General features: G+C 55.3%; 2 protein-coding genes across 4 annotated transcripts in view; both read right to left on the reverse strand.

Moving 5' to 3' along the window:
- Window positions 1–2,263: 2,263 nt before the first annotated feature.
- On the reverse strand, window positions 2,264–5,903 carry NGB (neuroglobin; the record flags this gene model as incomplete). Of its 2 annotated transcripts, none has more annotated exons than XM_081291813.1 (4): window positions 2,264–2,578; window positions 3,595–3,714; window positions 4,246–4,357; window positions 5,815–5,903. In XM_081291813.1, 4 exons carry the CDS (start codon window positions 5,901–5,903, stop codon window positions 2,444–2,446), a joined length of 456 nt encoding a protein of 151 aa, XP_081147939.1. In that variant the 3' UTR covers window positions 2,264–2,443. The 2 variants fall into 2 exon arrangements, with proteins under 2 accessions (XP_081147939.1, XP_081147938.1); XM_081291812.1 differs by having other exon boundaries at window positions 3,583–3,714.
- A 4,242-nt stretch (window positions 5,904–10,145) lies between these two features.
- Window positions 10,146–13,109, reverse strand: part of POMT2 (protein O-mannosyltransferase 2) — a 39,155-nt gene continuing 36,191 nt past the window's right edge. For both annotated transcript variants that reach the window (XM_081290618.1, XM_081290617.1), the window contains exons 20-21: window positions 12,981–13,095; window positions 10,146–12,251 (exon numbers count right to left, since the gene is read on the reverse strand). In XM_081290618.1, the coding sequence (XP_081146744.1) occupies window positions 12,146–12,251; window positions 12,981–13,095 (221 nt within the window). In that variant the 3' untranslated portion in view covers window positions 10,146–12,145. The remainder of the gene's footprint in view (window positions 12,252–12,980; window positions 13,096–13,109) is intronic.

Below are 13,109 nucleotides of genomic sequence, written 5' to 3' on the forward strand. Positions count from 1 at the left end.
CTGCTCACTGTTGCTGCTGGCTGGGGTACACGGAGATTCACCCGTCTTGATTTTTGTCATTGTTAGCATTTTTCTATTTAAAAAAACAGGGTTTAAAAGTAAAGGAGTGATCAACGCTTTCTAGTGCTGCTGAGCACAGAGCAAGGTGAGGACTGTGGGCCACGAATCAGGCAAGACAGGGCTGCTGGAGACCTTGACTGTGGCAGACGGAGTGGAGAGAAAGCATGGCTGGAACAGGCTCTCTCCTGGGAAGTGGGGAAATGAAGGCGGGAAGGGGGGAGACCACTCTTTTGAAGGGTTTTGACATCAAAAGAGTAAAGGAAGCGGTTGCTGGGGGGGAAAGGGGGCTGGCTTTGGAGATGCGGGCTCAAGGAAGGGGAAGGATCCTGCAGCATCTGGGCGGATGGTAAGGCTGAGACCCAGAACAGAGGTGGGAAGGACCCATGGTACACGTGCTCAGAACAGTGGTCTGTGTGGAGGTGGGAGCCCTAGGTCTGGGGTAGCCAGGTCATCCCAGTCACCTGAGTGCACGTCAAACCCCAGGACCTTAGGCCGGGCATAGATGCCCGAGTCTGAGCTGGCCTTAGGTCACGCAGTGATGAGGCCCTGTCTGCTGGAGCCTGTGGGGCTAGAGATCCAATGTGGCAGCCACTGGCCCCACAGGCCCTGCATCTGAGATTAGCAAAAATGATGCCTCAGCTGGGGGCTGGCAGGACACTACGGGCACCAGCCCCCACTGTGCAGGCTGAGGACTGCTGGCGGCTGGCCCGGGAGTAGACCCTCTGGCCAATCCCAGACAAACTGGGAAGCCCGGAGCCTGCTCCTGTGATGGCCACTCAGTGCTGCTCCCCCTCCCCATGCCCCAGGTCAGTCTTGCCCATCTCCTTCCAAAACCCTAACCCATGGACCGCTCCACACTATGGACTCTGGTGACCGCAGGTTGTAACTGACCAACCAAAACACGTAACAGTGCAACAGAAGACACGTTCATATCTGTTTCTGATAAAATTCCAATTGGGCGATCCTGATGAGAGGGGACCCTCTCCAAGCAGCGATTCAGGAACCAGACTCCTTTCACCAGGTGGCTCTGTCCCGTTCAGCACATGGTCCTCAAAGTCACTGTGAGGTCTGCTTCGAACTGGCAAGGGTTGACAGAGCAGGAGGAGCACATGGGGGCTTGGAGGGGACACACCAAGAAGTGGTGCAGCCCCACACATTGCTCATTGACACAGCTGTCCCCTTCCTGCCTGGTTGCAAGGGAGGCTGGGCAGTGTCGCCCAGTTGTAAGCACAGGAGAGACAGGGTTTGGTGGCCTGCCAGTCGGTCTGAAGCCCAAACCAACAGCTCCATCTCCACCACGGCCTTCCAGCCTCCCCAGCCTCTGCCTTATTTTCCACCCTCTCTGACCTTGGCTCCGCTAAACACGCACCCCCCCCCCCAAGGACATGCTAGGTCCCATGCCCTGCAGCTGCATTTAGAGCAGGCAGGGCCCAAGAAGAAACCAGTCCCTGAAGGTCAGACAGGCAAACAGGACATGTTTATTCCTCGAGAGTTTACAGGACCACAGCAGAGAGCAAAAGGATCATAGAGGTGGCCAGCAGCAGCAGAGGGCCCTTCCCGCTGCTTCCTCTTCCACTCACCTGCCCAAGTCCTGGCACTCCACGGGCATTAAATATGGCAGCTGTGGGGCCCCAGCCCGAGCAGGTGAGCAGAAAGGAGGTGGGGAGATATGGCGGCCCTGCTGAAGCTGGGAGTTGAGGAAAAGCCACTGTGACTCGGTGGCCCCTCCTCCTTGACCTTCCCGGGCCCTCCCAGTCCTGTTCCCTGATGCTGTTCCCTGCAGCATCAGGGAATTCCTGCCAGGAGTGCCCAGGGAGGGCCCCGATGTTCTGCCAAAGGAAAACTACTCTCTCTGGGGGTATCTGAGCAGTTGAGAGCCAGAGGAGCCCCAGGGTGGAGCAGGCACCCCCTTCCCAAGGCACCCACTACTTGCTCCAAAGCTGGGACACATCTGTCCCTAAGTCTGAAACAAACACCCGAGGCAGGCAGGAGAGCAGCACAGGCCTGGGCAGCAGGGGGCAGTGCTGGAGCCTAGCCACTCGTCCTAGGAAGGGCGGACACAGAGAGGAGCCCCGGCTCTCCGAGCTCCTTCCCAGCCCCACGCTACCTCTGCCCCCCAAACTCTCTCCTTCTCATGGGGCAAGAGGGGGGTGCCAGGGAGGTCAAAAGGCAGGCGGGGAGGAGGCTGCGGGGAGGAGGGGAACCCAGAAGCCCCTTCCTGCTGTGCATTTGGGAAGGGGGGACCCGCTCCTGCCCCATCACCTCTCCAGTATGGCCAAGGGGACAGGGACCGAGATGCAGGGAGGCCTGGAGGAGCCAAGGCTACAGTGGACACAGACCAACAGGCAGAGAGCTGGGGCTGCCTCTGGGCAGGGGGCTCCTTTTACTCGCTGTCCCAGCCCCGGCTCATGGCCGCCACCACAAGCCCGTAGAGCTGGCTCCAGGCGGCCCGCATGGTCGGTGTGAAGGCTGGGCCCAGGCACTTCTCCAGCATGTAGAGCAGGGACTCACCCACCATCTGCAGAGGCAAGGGGCGCCTAGTCATTCCAAAAGGCAGGAAGGCACTGCTCCATTGCACAGATGAGAAAACCGAGGCCAAGGACTGGGAAGGGTTCCTGGCCTCCTTCTCTCCTGCACAGGGCTGATGCTTCTTAAGGAGGGTCCTATCCCAGTCCTTGGGAACCACATTGTGCCCACCTTCTCCCCAAATGTGACACATTACATCAAATAGAACCTTCCACTCCACTCCTAGCTTTGAAACCACCCATGAGAGGATCAAGGCATTTCCTGGCTCTGAACCAACAAAGTCATTGCCCCTGAGCCTCAGTTTTCCTCCCCCGCAAGGCATCAGTCATAGAGTTAAGGGTCTAGGCTGCGGAGCCAGATAGACCTGCGTCCAGATTCTGACCACCACTGAAGAGCTGGGTGACCCTGAGCGAGTTGCATAACCTCTCAGCCTCAGTTGCTATATCAATTAAACAGGCAAATTAAAAGTTCCAAGTCCTGGGCTTGTTGAGAGATTCAGTGGGATAATCTATAAAAAGCACAGTATTTGCAAACACTAAGCCTTAGGCCATAATAATGCTCTCATTTGTTATTATTAATCAAATACGATTTATTACTCACAGGCCAGCTTGGACCTACCAGCCCCTTCTGAACACCCAGCTGGATGCCAGATGTGGGTGATTCCAACCACACCATGTGGATCAGAACTGCCTACTTGAGCTCTACCCTAAGAAATTAGAAATCGTTGCTTTAAGCCAGTGCTTTTTGGGGTGGTTTGATACCCAGCAGTGGAATGCTGAACCAACCAAAACTGCCCAAAGGCTTCTAAACTTTATAGTTCTAAAAAGAAAAGAAAACTGTATCAGAGAAGAGAACTCGGAGGCTCAGAGAGGTCAAGCCAGCATCAGAGTCACACAGCAGATAATATCTGATGCGGGCCACCAGAACTGGTCATCTGAACGGAAGGGCATGGGTGGAGAGAACAGGTGCTAGGGGAGGACTGGAAAGAGGAAGAGCCCCTTTACCCACCGAGAAGGAGCTGAGCTTCACGCCCACTGCCCGGTGCTTCCTGCCCAGGCCGGCAAGGTACTCCTCCAGGGACGACAGGTCCTCCACATTGGTCACTGCAGTGTCAATCACGAGCATCACCTGCCAAGGCAGAGACAGCAGTGACAGAGAGGCCCGAGCAACCCTACTGCTCATGACCACAACCCAGAACCCGGGGTCCCAACCAGAGGGCAGTGAGGGCTGCAGGGCCTTGGTTTTCCAGGACCAGGGGGACCTGGCAGCCTGTGTCCACGTCAGCAGGCACTCAGAGGGCGGGTACACCCCTGAAGGAAGTCCCCCTCCTCCTCCAAGGATCTCAAGTCCCTAACGTGCCTGATGGACGGTGCTGCCTGCCCGGGACGAGGGGAAACTGAGGCCCTGTGAGGAGCCTTTAGGAAACCCCAACCCGGTTTCCATGGGCAGGAGTGCGTCAGTCCCCCTGATGGGGCGGGGTGGACAAGGTCAAGGGCAATGATAGGCTGGGACCAGCTGGCTAAGCACCGATTCAGGGAGGAGGGGAGCCATCACAGCAGTCACATCAAGCCCAGGGTGGAAGTCACCCTCCCTGTCCCAAGCCCCTCCTCCTCTACTGGATCCTGGTGGCCACTGAGCCCCCCCCCCCCCGCCCCTCACCTTCCTGATGTGGTCCAGGAACTCCGGGGAGGACAGGCAGTCCTCCGGGCTGGAGAACTGGCGGCCATTGTACTGGAAGAGGGGCAGCAGCTCGGGCTCCAGGGCAAACAGCCTGCGGGGGGAGGGGAGGGGGTCAGGGGAACAGGGGTCAGGCGTCGGGTGTGTCCAGCAAGCACCAGTGACCTGGCTGGCCGGCAGTGAAGCTGAGCTTCAGCGGCGGCCACCAACCACAGCATACCTTCCCTCCTGGCACTGCCACCTTGCCAATGCCCTCCTCACCTCTCCCCAGACCCTGAAGGGCATCCCTGAGAGGACAGTAGTCCCCAGACCTCTTACACTACCTGGCATACAGTGGCCCCTCCATTAATATTAAGGAGGACGTTTGGGACAGGAAGGCATCCTCAAGTAAGAAACCTGGAGCTACCTTGAGGAGGGGACCTCCCCCCACCCCTGCTCTTGGGTTAGAACTTCTCAGTCTCATCAAGTCTGAGGAAGCTCTGAGTACCAATGAATCTAGCAAAAACAAAATCCTTACTCTTGCAGAACACTGAGTACTTCACAGGTGGTTGACTTGTAATTTTGTATCCCTCATAATTTTAAGCAGTGAGTGCCTTAGAATCCCAGAGAGGCTAAGCAACCTGCTAAAAGTCACACAGCTTGAAAGTAGTGGAGCCACAGCAGATGCCAGCGTGGGGGAGGCACAACCAGAAGCTATCAGCCTTATTCTGGAGGGTTCATGCTTTTGTGTAATTCTTGCAGCTCTGTTATGTATTGACTGCGTCTGAGGGGGTTGGAAGTGGGTTGCAAAACTTGGTCAGAAGTTTTGGGCTGGCCTATGAAGCCAAGTTTCCTGAAAAACCCGGAGTGTGGCCCCACTGGTGATGGTAGAGGGGTTCCAGAGAGAGACCCAAAGTGAGGCTGAAAATTAGCTTTCTCTGTCCCATAGGACCTGCACACCCCCTACCCTTCTTCCTGGCGGTGAAACTTGGGTGTTTGTCACCCCTACTCTGGAGGTTTTCGGGTCCTAACCTGGTCCTTTCCCAGAAGGGTTTATCCTGCCGGTTGCTGGGAGTGCGCACTCCTGGGGCCCCGTTGCAGGAGCTCGCCCTGCCTGCCAGGTGCCTGGCACACCCTACCCACACCGGCCTTCGGGATGCTCCAGTCTCCTCCTACCGACGGCAGTAAGCACTCCTGCTGTCCCCACCCAAGAAACACTCAGGAAGTGCAGGGTCGAGGAGGGGACACAGCGCGGGACCAGCTTCCGCCCACCCAGGTGTAACCAGATAGATTCGAGTGGAGGATCCCACCTGTCGCCAGCGAGGCCAGCTGAGAGCAGGGTGTGCTGCGCTGGCTCCTAAGATGCGCCCATGCCCCAGAGAAGAGCAGAAAAGGGTGCGCCACCCGTCGCCGTGCGCTGCGCTCTTCTGGCGCACATCTGGCAGGCCCCCCAGAGCCACCGCAGTGGGCCGGCTTTTCCTCCTCCGATCCCATTGCAGCTGCCTTGAAATCGCTCCTGGCACCGCACCCCTTCGCCCACCCGCACCCCCGGGGCGCTCCGGCAGCCCTCACCTGGCGAACAGGACCGTGCCATGCTCCAGCGGGCTGCGGCTCACCGCCCTCCAGCTTTGCCGGATCAGCTCCGGCTCTGGGCGCTCCATGCTTTCTCCGGGACGCGAGGCGCAGCGCTGGGACCCTCGGGGCTCGGGCGCCGTCACCGCACGTGCCACGCCATCTCCGCGGCCACGCGGGCCCCTGCGCCTACGGCCCCTTGCCTCTGCCGGGCGGGGCCCAACAGCCGCTCCTCGCCTGGCCCGGAGCCAAGAGAAGATGCCCGCAGCCTGCCAAAGGTGGAAGCGCCCCCGGTGTCAGTCCTGCTGGCGCTTCCGGGGACCCCGCTGGGCTGCTGCGCCCTGCACCCAGCAGCTCTAGAGCCGCCCTTTAAAGCAACCGCGGCCCGGTCCCCCTCCTGTCCATCAGGGCGCACACTCCCTCTGCCACCGCCTTGGCCAGGGACGACCTGGAAGCCTTGAGAATGTCCAGGTTTAGAGCCGAACAAATCATTCAGGCTCTCTTGGCCTCAGCTTGTCACTCGGAAACTAGTGAGACTACTACACAGGGCGAGGAGCCCCAAAAAGACTGCGTTAAATTTGATTCTTCCTCTTAGTAAGACGCAGCTTGTGGCCACCTCTCCAACAAGCCCCATTCCAACACGGCCTGGAGACCCGGAGTTTGTTGCTTTCTGAGCACATGGTCTTTGCTCAAATCGTGCCCATTTACTGTTTCTTTCTGTCAGGATGTGGAGCCGGTGGGCACCAGGTCATCTACCTTATGACTAGGCTGTCTGGTTGTCCAAGTTCTGAGTCTGACAGGGGCACCTTGGGAACTACTAGAGCTTTCAGCTTCGGAGTAGACCACAGCCATTTCCATCCAGACCCAGATTTTCCTGAGAACCCCATTTCTGGAAATCTTTGAGTTGTGTTTGCAATCCCAGCCAGGGCAGTAGACGCGTTACAGATGTAGAAGGGGTTCAGCTCTACCATTCATTCCATGGCTCCATGGATTATTAAAAATCATGACTTTTTTTTTCCGAATAGTACTAGTCCAGGTCAAACTCTCATGCCAACCCCTCAAGGTGTGCCCTGGCCACCTGTCCAAACCAAACTTTTCAACCATGAAAATTCCTTCAGCTGCCCAGACCCAGCAGCCTAGGTTAGGGAGAACAGGCCTATTTTCATCCTCATCTTACTTTTCATAAATGTTGAGTATCTGAGCTGCTCTCCTCTCACTCTGCCCCCATCTCTGGGCCTTAGTTCCAGCGGCTGTACCATAGGGGGGTTGGGTGGCAAGGTCTCCAGAGGCCACCTCCTTTGATCCCATGGATCCCAGACAGTTACGAAGATTAGTTATGAACAGGTTATGGCTTCATGGCCAGCCCTATGCTAGACATGAGTGCTAAAAACTTCTAAAACTTCTGATCCTGAATCAGGACTAAGGAACTAGGACTAGTCCTGATCCAGGCCAAGCCCCATGAGGCCATCTGGCTGCTCCCCCTCCTCCAGGGCAGAGTTTGGGTACACACTCTTCCCCATCTTCCCAGTATCTCCCTGTGCAGGAGGAGGATAGCAAGGCTTTGGGGCAGCCTGGAGTCCTAAAGAGTTTGAGGGGTCCCCACACAAGAGTACAAAGGGACTAAGGCTGAAGGAAGGAGGAACCAAATTTCCAACCTGGGATCCCATAGCTCTGTAGGAACAGAAAACCATGTGGAAAGGCCACATGAGACTTTGGTGACCTTTGCCTTTTAGTGCTCAGGTGCCTGGTGCTCTGTGAAGGCACCTGCTCTACCCAGCTTGCACTCCCTATCAACAGTCCACCCCCTTCCAGCGGATAGGGTCAGCAGTCTGATGAGCTCACAGGAGCTACTGGCCTTAGTGGGAAAGTGGTAGAGTGGGCCCAAACCCATGGCTCTCCTCTGCTTTCCTAGAGCCACAAGGCAGGGAAGAGGGCCAAGTGTACTCCAATCTCTGCTTCCCTTGGAGAAGGGCCTGAGAATCAGGTGTGGCTGAAGGAGCCCAAGTGGCGTGTCCCATCCAGGACATGTAGTGACTAAACTCGCTTCTGAGGGGCTGGAACTCTCCTCCCTGTGGGGCACCTGCGGAGATGCACGTAGGCTGTAGCCTGGATGAGCGTTCAAGTGCTTTTCTTCAGCCAGCACTGCCGCTGAGAGCAATGTATCATTAGTAACAGCAAAGTGCTAGTTTTGAGCACCAGTGACACTGTGCTCGTTAACTCTGCATTCTCACAACAGTCGATGGAGCCAGTTGAAGAAAGGAGGCAAAGAGGTTAAGTAACCAGCCCGAAGTCACTTAGGGCCAGCACTTGACCACAGGGGCACCCCCGGCCCATCCTCTCCACTGTTCCCTCACCAAGACCAAGAGCAGTGTCCATGGTTCAGACCAAGTCAAAGCCCCTGGGTCTGGGTCAGAGGTGTGCTAGAATCAGCTCTGACAGGGCTTAGAAAGCCAGATGCCTACATCTCTTTCCAACTTCTCATTCAGTGACATCAAGTTGGTAGCTTGAAATAGGCTGAGGTGGGAGAATTGGAAATTGGCAAATGTTACAATCAGGGCTTCTCGTAGCTCAGAGAAAACTTGCTGTTAATCATCTACCACCACTGGTCTGGGCACACCTGGGGAACCAGGAGAAACCTGTCCCAAGTAGAGCTGCAGATGCGCTACACAGAATGTACACAGGAACGCACTGAGTCGGGACACCTCACCTCAGGGCATCCAGCGCTGCCAGAGTGCTCTCAGGAGGTGCTGCCAGTCCAGGCTGGAGAAGCCAAGAATGCCCAATTTGGTGCTAATCCTGCCTCTACTATTTCCTAGCTGTAGGACCTCAAGCAGGGAATTTAATCTCTCCCAGGTAGAATGGAGACAAGAACACCATTGACTTCACCAGGCCTTTAAGAGGAATCAGTGTCACAGGCGTGCCAAGATTCCATGAACTGGGGCTGGGGATGTGGCTCAAGCGGTAGCGCGCTCGCCTGCATGTGTGCGGCCAGGGTTCTATCCTCAGCACCACATACAAAAACAAAAGATGTTGTGTCCGCCGAGAACTAAAAAATAAATATTAAAAAAATTCTCTCTCTCTCCCCCACTCTCTCTTTAAAAAAAAAAAAAAAAAAAGATTCCATGAACTGGCTGGGCGTGGTGGGGCACGCCTGTAATCCCAGAAGCTCAGGAAGCTGAGGCAGGAGGAGCAAAGCCAGCCTCGGCAAAAGCAAGGTGTAAACAACTCAGTGAGACCCTGCCTCTAAATAAAATGCAAAAAAGGGCTGAGGTTGTAGCTCATGTTAAGCACCCCTGGGTTCAATCCTTGGTACCAAAAAATAAAATAAAAAATCCATAAACTAAGCTGTGCCATTCTAAGTATTGAATCTGTTTCTGACCTGTCTGTCCCAGGCATTTTCCATCTCCTGAGGATCTGCACCACCTGCCCTCCTCCCCAGCCTGCCTCCAACCACTCTTGGTCCTGAGGGGAGCAGTCAGAAGAACCCAGAAGACCCCCAACTTCCCCCATGTGGTAACACTCCCTCCTATCTCCTCCAACACATAAGTCAACTCTCACATCCTTCAGATCCCTCATGTCATTCCAGATGACAAGATCCCATCAGGACAGAGCCTCTGTTAAGAAAATGGCAAATTGCTACAATGCTGGGCCACCCAGAAGGGGACAAAGGGCTATACTGTCTGGGCAGTCAAACAAGAAAAAAATACAAGGTCAGCTTCCTACTTACCTTAGAATAAGTCAACTGAAATAGCCAACATTATTCAAGTGATTATGTACCGGGGAAGGCCCAAGTGCCCTGGCTGGCCAGAGCCTCTGCTGGGATGAGAAGGGCCTCAGACATGACAACGTTGAGACGGTTCTTGCCCTCCATACCTTCTTCTCTTCTTAAGGAGGCCCCTCTGGCAGCCAGAGGGAAAGTCAGGTTCAGTTAAATACAAGAATGACAAGCAACATGGCATTCAGAACAAGAGCTATTTATTACAAAAGGAACCGCTTACGGTTCCACTTTTCCTTTCTTTTTTTTAAATAAAACGTGGCTCAAGATGCTGGCTCCATGTTGGGCTTACTGACAAATGTCTCCTCCTCCACCTGCCAGTTCCCAAGGCTGCAGCCCACATTCAGAGCAGCACCTGACGGTCTCTTCCCCCAGCACCTTCCAAACAGCACCTGAGCCCCTTGCAGCTGTACCACTCCATGTGGCCTTGTCCCCAGAGAAGTGTTTGCCAGCATGGGTGTGGAGAAAAAGGAGTGGGAGGGAGCCCTCTTTCTTCCATCCTTGGAAAGCAGTGCAAGAGACTGAGGGAACTTTTGTCCCCAGTGTGACCAAATTAGGAGGGAGGGTGGGTGGGTGCTAGCTGAGCTCTCTCCTCGTTTCCCCTCACCCAGAGGTCACCCTGTTGGCTTCTTCCAATGCCTCCCTTCCAACAAGTTCTTCTTGGGAAATGAGAAGGCAAAAGGGAAAAGAAGCCACCTCCTAGATGTCATCATGGGTCACCATCTTGGCTAAGAGCCAACAGATTCCTGCATCCAAACCTCTGAGACCCCATCCAGATGGTGCCCACACCCAGCTCAGGAGAAGCCAACTCCACCTGTGAGGAGGAGGGTGCAAGGGCCAGAGCTCATCCATTCTGCTCTCCTCCCCTGGCAGAAATGCAATTTAGCAGACGACCCAGACTCTGCACACAGGCCACACTTCCTGCTGGGGAGTCAAAAGGGCTGCAGCCTTGGGAGAGGGAGGTCATGGGGCCTCAGATCTAATTAGCCACTCTGCCTTGCTTTCCACGTGGCTGCATTTCCTCTATTAACATTAATGATGCTTGGTCTGAATGTCCACGCATGGCCCAGAAACTTCCCTCCCCACCACTCAAGAGGTAGCACAGTCTGTCCCTGAGACCAATTTCCAGTCTCCGTGGCAACCATCTCCTGAAGATGCTTTAAAGAGCTCTGACCCTGTCAGAGTTGTTGGGAGCTACTGCAAGGGAAGATGAAACATGGCAGAGATTCATCATTAAACCCTGAAACATCAAACTCCTCTGAGACAAAATAAACATTTTTGTCTTGTACTGAGAGAAAGGAGGCAGGCTGAAGGGCTGGCCTTGGGTTGGTTTGGTTCTGACCCAAAAGTTTTCCTAATCCCTCTGGGGAGAGAAGTGGAAGGAGAGGCTCTGAGCTCCTCAGCTGTGCTTCAAAGTGATAGACGCTGGAGCCGTTGTGCATCTGCAGGAGTTCTGGGTTTGGGGATAGGAGATCAGTGAAGCAGTGAACAGGAAAAGGGAAGCACCAATAGCCAAAGAGGGTATCAACAGGGAGGTCTGGAGAGGCCAAGAGGTCCAGCAGGAATGGGAACGTCATGGTCCAGATGGGCCAGAGCAGCCCCTGCCTTGGCATTCCACTAGACAGAGCCACAGACCCTGCTCTCCCTTTCATCTGTCTTAGCAGTTATGAAGGGTTCCCAAGGGCTTTCCTGGTGATCAGGAGAGAGTGGCTGTCCTGGTCCTTGTGGCCAAGTCAGGTATAGAAGGAAAGGGACAGACAGTGAGAAGCACCCTCTGGAGAACGGGCCAAGGGACATGGAGCTGCCAAGGACAGGGTGGGGTTCTTCCCATCAACCTCAGTGTGACATTCCCAGAGAAAGGGGAACAGGGCTGAAGCCCAGTGCCATGCGCACTGCAGGCAGAAGTTCAGCCACCTGTGGTCACAGAGGACACTCAAGGAGGCAGCAGGGAGCAGCCCTCCAGTGCAGGACACTTGCTCTCCTCAGCTGGACTTGTTTGCTTATGGGAGGGAGGGTAGTGTGGCTTCAACGGTCCCATCTGCTATGCCCCTGGTGACATCCCCAGGGGTCAGTCCCTGAGGCCCTCTTGCAGGTCAGAGGCTTTCTAAGGGATCTTAGAAACCCAAACCAAACCAAATCCAATGTGAACAAATACCAGAAAATATTACTGTAGCCCTGGACTATTTCTTAAGAGTTTATGACTCTCAGCTGTCCACAGTTACACGGTCCATATTCCACAGGGATTTGGACAAGTGTGCATCTCACACACACACTCCCACACTCACACCCACCCTCATGCATGCTCATCCTCCCTTGTGTTGCACACTTGGAGAACTGGGCCTAGGAGACACTGTCCTCTGTAGTGCTGCAGACAGGCTGTGGCTCATTTTAGTGTTGAGTTTAATCCGGGTTCGCTCCCGGAGCTCGGTCCTGGCAGGCAGCAGAACTCTCCAGGCTCCTGAGGCAGTGCTCCCGCAGCCGAAGGGTCCAGGGACTGGCTCACAGCTGATGTCCCCAGGAAGTTCCTGGATCCAGGCTGGGGTCCTTGCAGTGGCCTCAAAAGTCCCATGATTCCAGCCACCTTAGTCCTGCCATTGGACTCTCGGGGTCCTGGGCTAAGGGACCAACCATCCCGTAAGCCAGAGGGTGGAAGAGGTAGAAGCTGTGAGAGAAGCAGAGAGAGGCAGTGGACATCCCAGACCAAGCTGAGGAGCCTGACGCCAGCTGTTCCTGCTGGAGCTCCCGGTCTCTGCCAACAGCAGTCCTTCTCTCTCAGTACCCCATCAGTGCGAGCTCACCATGCGGGCAAACTCTGGCATGACCTGAGAGCTTAGCAACAAGGAAGGAAAGGGCTCTTCCCCACAGGCCTGGGACAGGGACCCAGCTTGGGGTCTGGCTGCGAGATGTGTGGCTCAGAGCAGATGTTAACATGTGTTAACCCTCTGAGGCAGGCATGTGCTTATAGATCACAGGTCCTACTACAACCAGGCAGTGACTTCACAGGGAATCTGTGAGTCTCACCAGGAAGTGGGGAAAGAGGACTTTCCAACCTACTACCTCCTTCCAATGATTCTGAGCTACATCTCCCACATCCGCCTTCCCATTTGCTCCCTTTCTCTCACCCCACCAAGAGCTGTTCAGCAGAGAGACAGGCTGTCCCTTCCAGGAATGCTAGGATTGTGCCAAAGCTGGGAACCACCGGCAAAGGACTGAGTCCCAGCCTCTCCTACCTCACTGCACATCAGACTCACCCAGGGGGCTTTAGAAATAGTGACCAATTATCTCACGAACTCTGGGGACAGGACCCAGCCATGGGAACACCTTAAGCACCCCAGGATGTTCTCAGTGCATCCAGGGCTGAAGCACCAGTAACGCGTACAAGTGTGCACACCTGTAGGCAGCTCCCAGGAGCAGGCTCAGGATTCCCAAGGCGTGTACGCCCCTGGCCAGGCAAGAGGAAGCCAAAGCCCAGGCACAGAGCCGCAGGAGGGTGTCCCACAGAATGCCTAGTGGAGAGAAG

This window comes from Spermophilus citellus (assembly GCF_964194105.1).
Source record: "Spermophilus citellus genome assembly, chromosome: 4".
Classification (NCBI taxonomy): domain Eukaryota; kingdom Metazoa; phylum Chordata; class Mammalia; order Rodentia; family Sciuridae; genus Spermophilus; species Spermophilus citellus.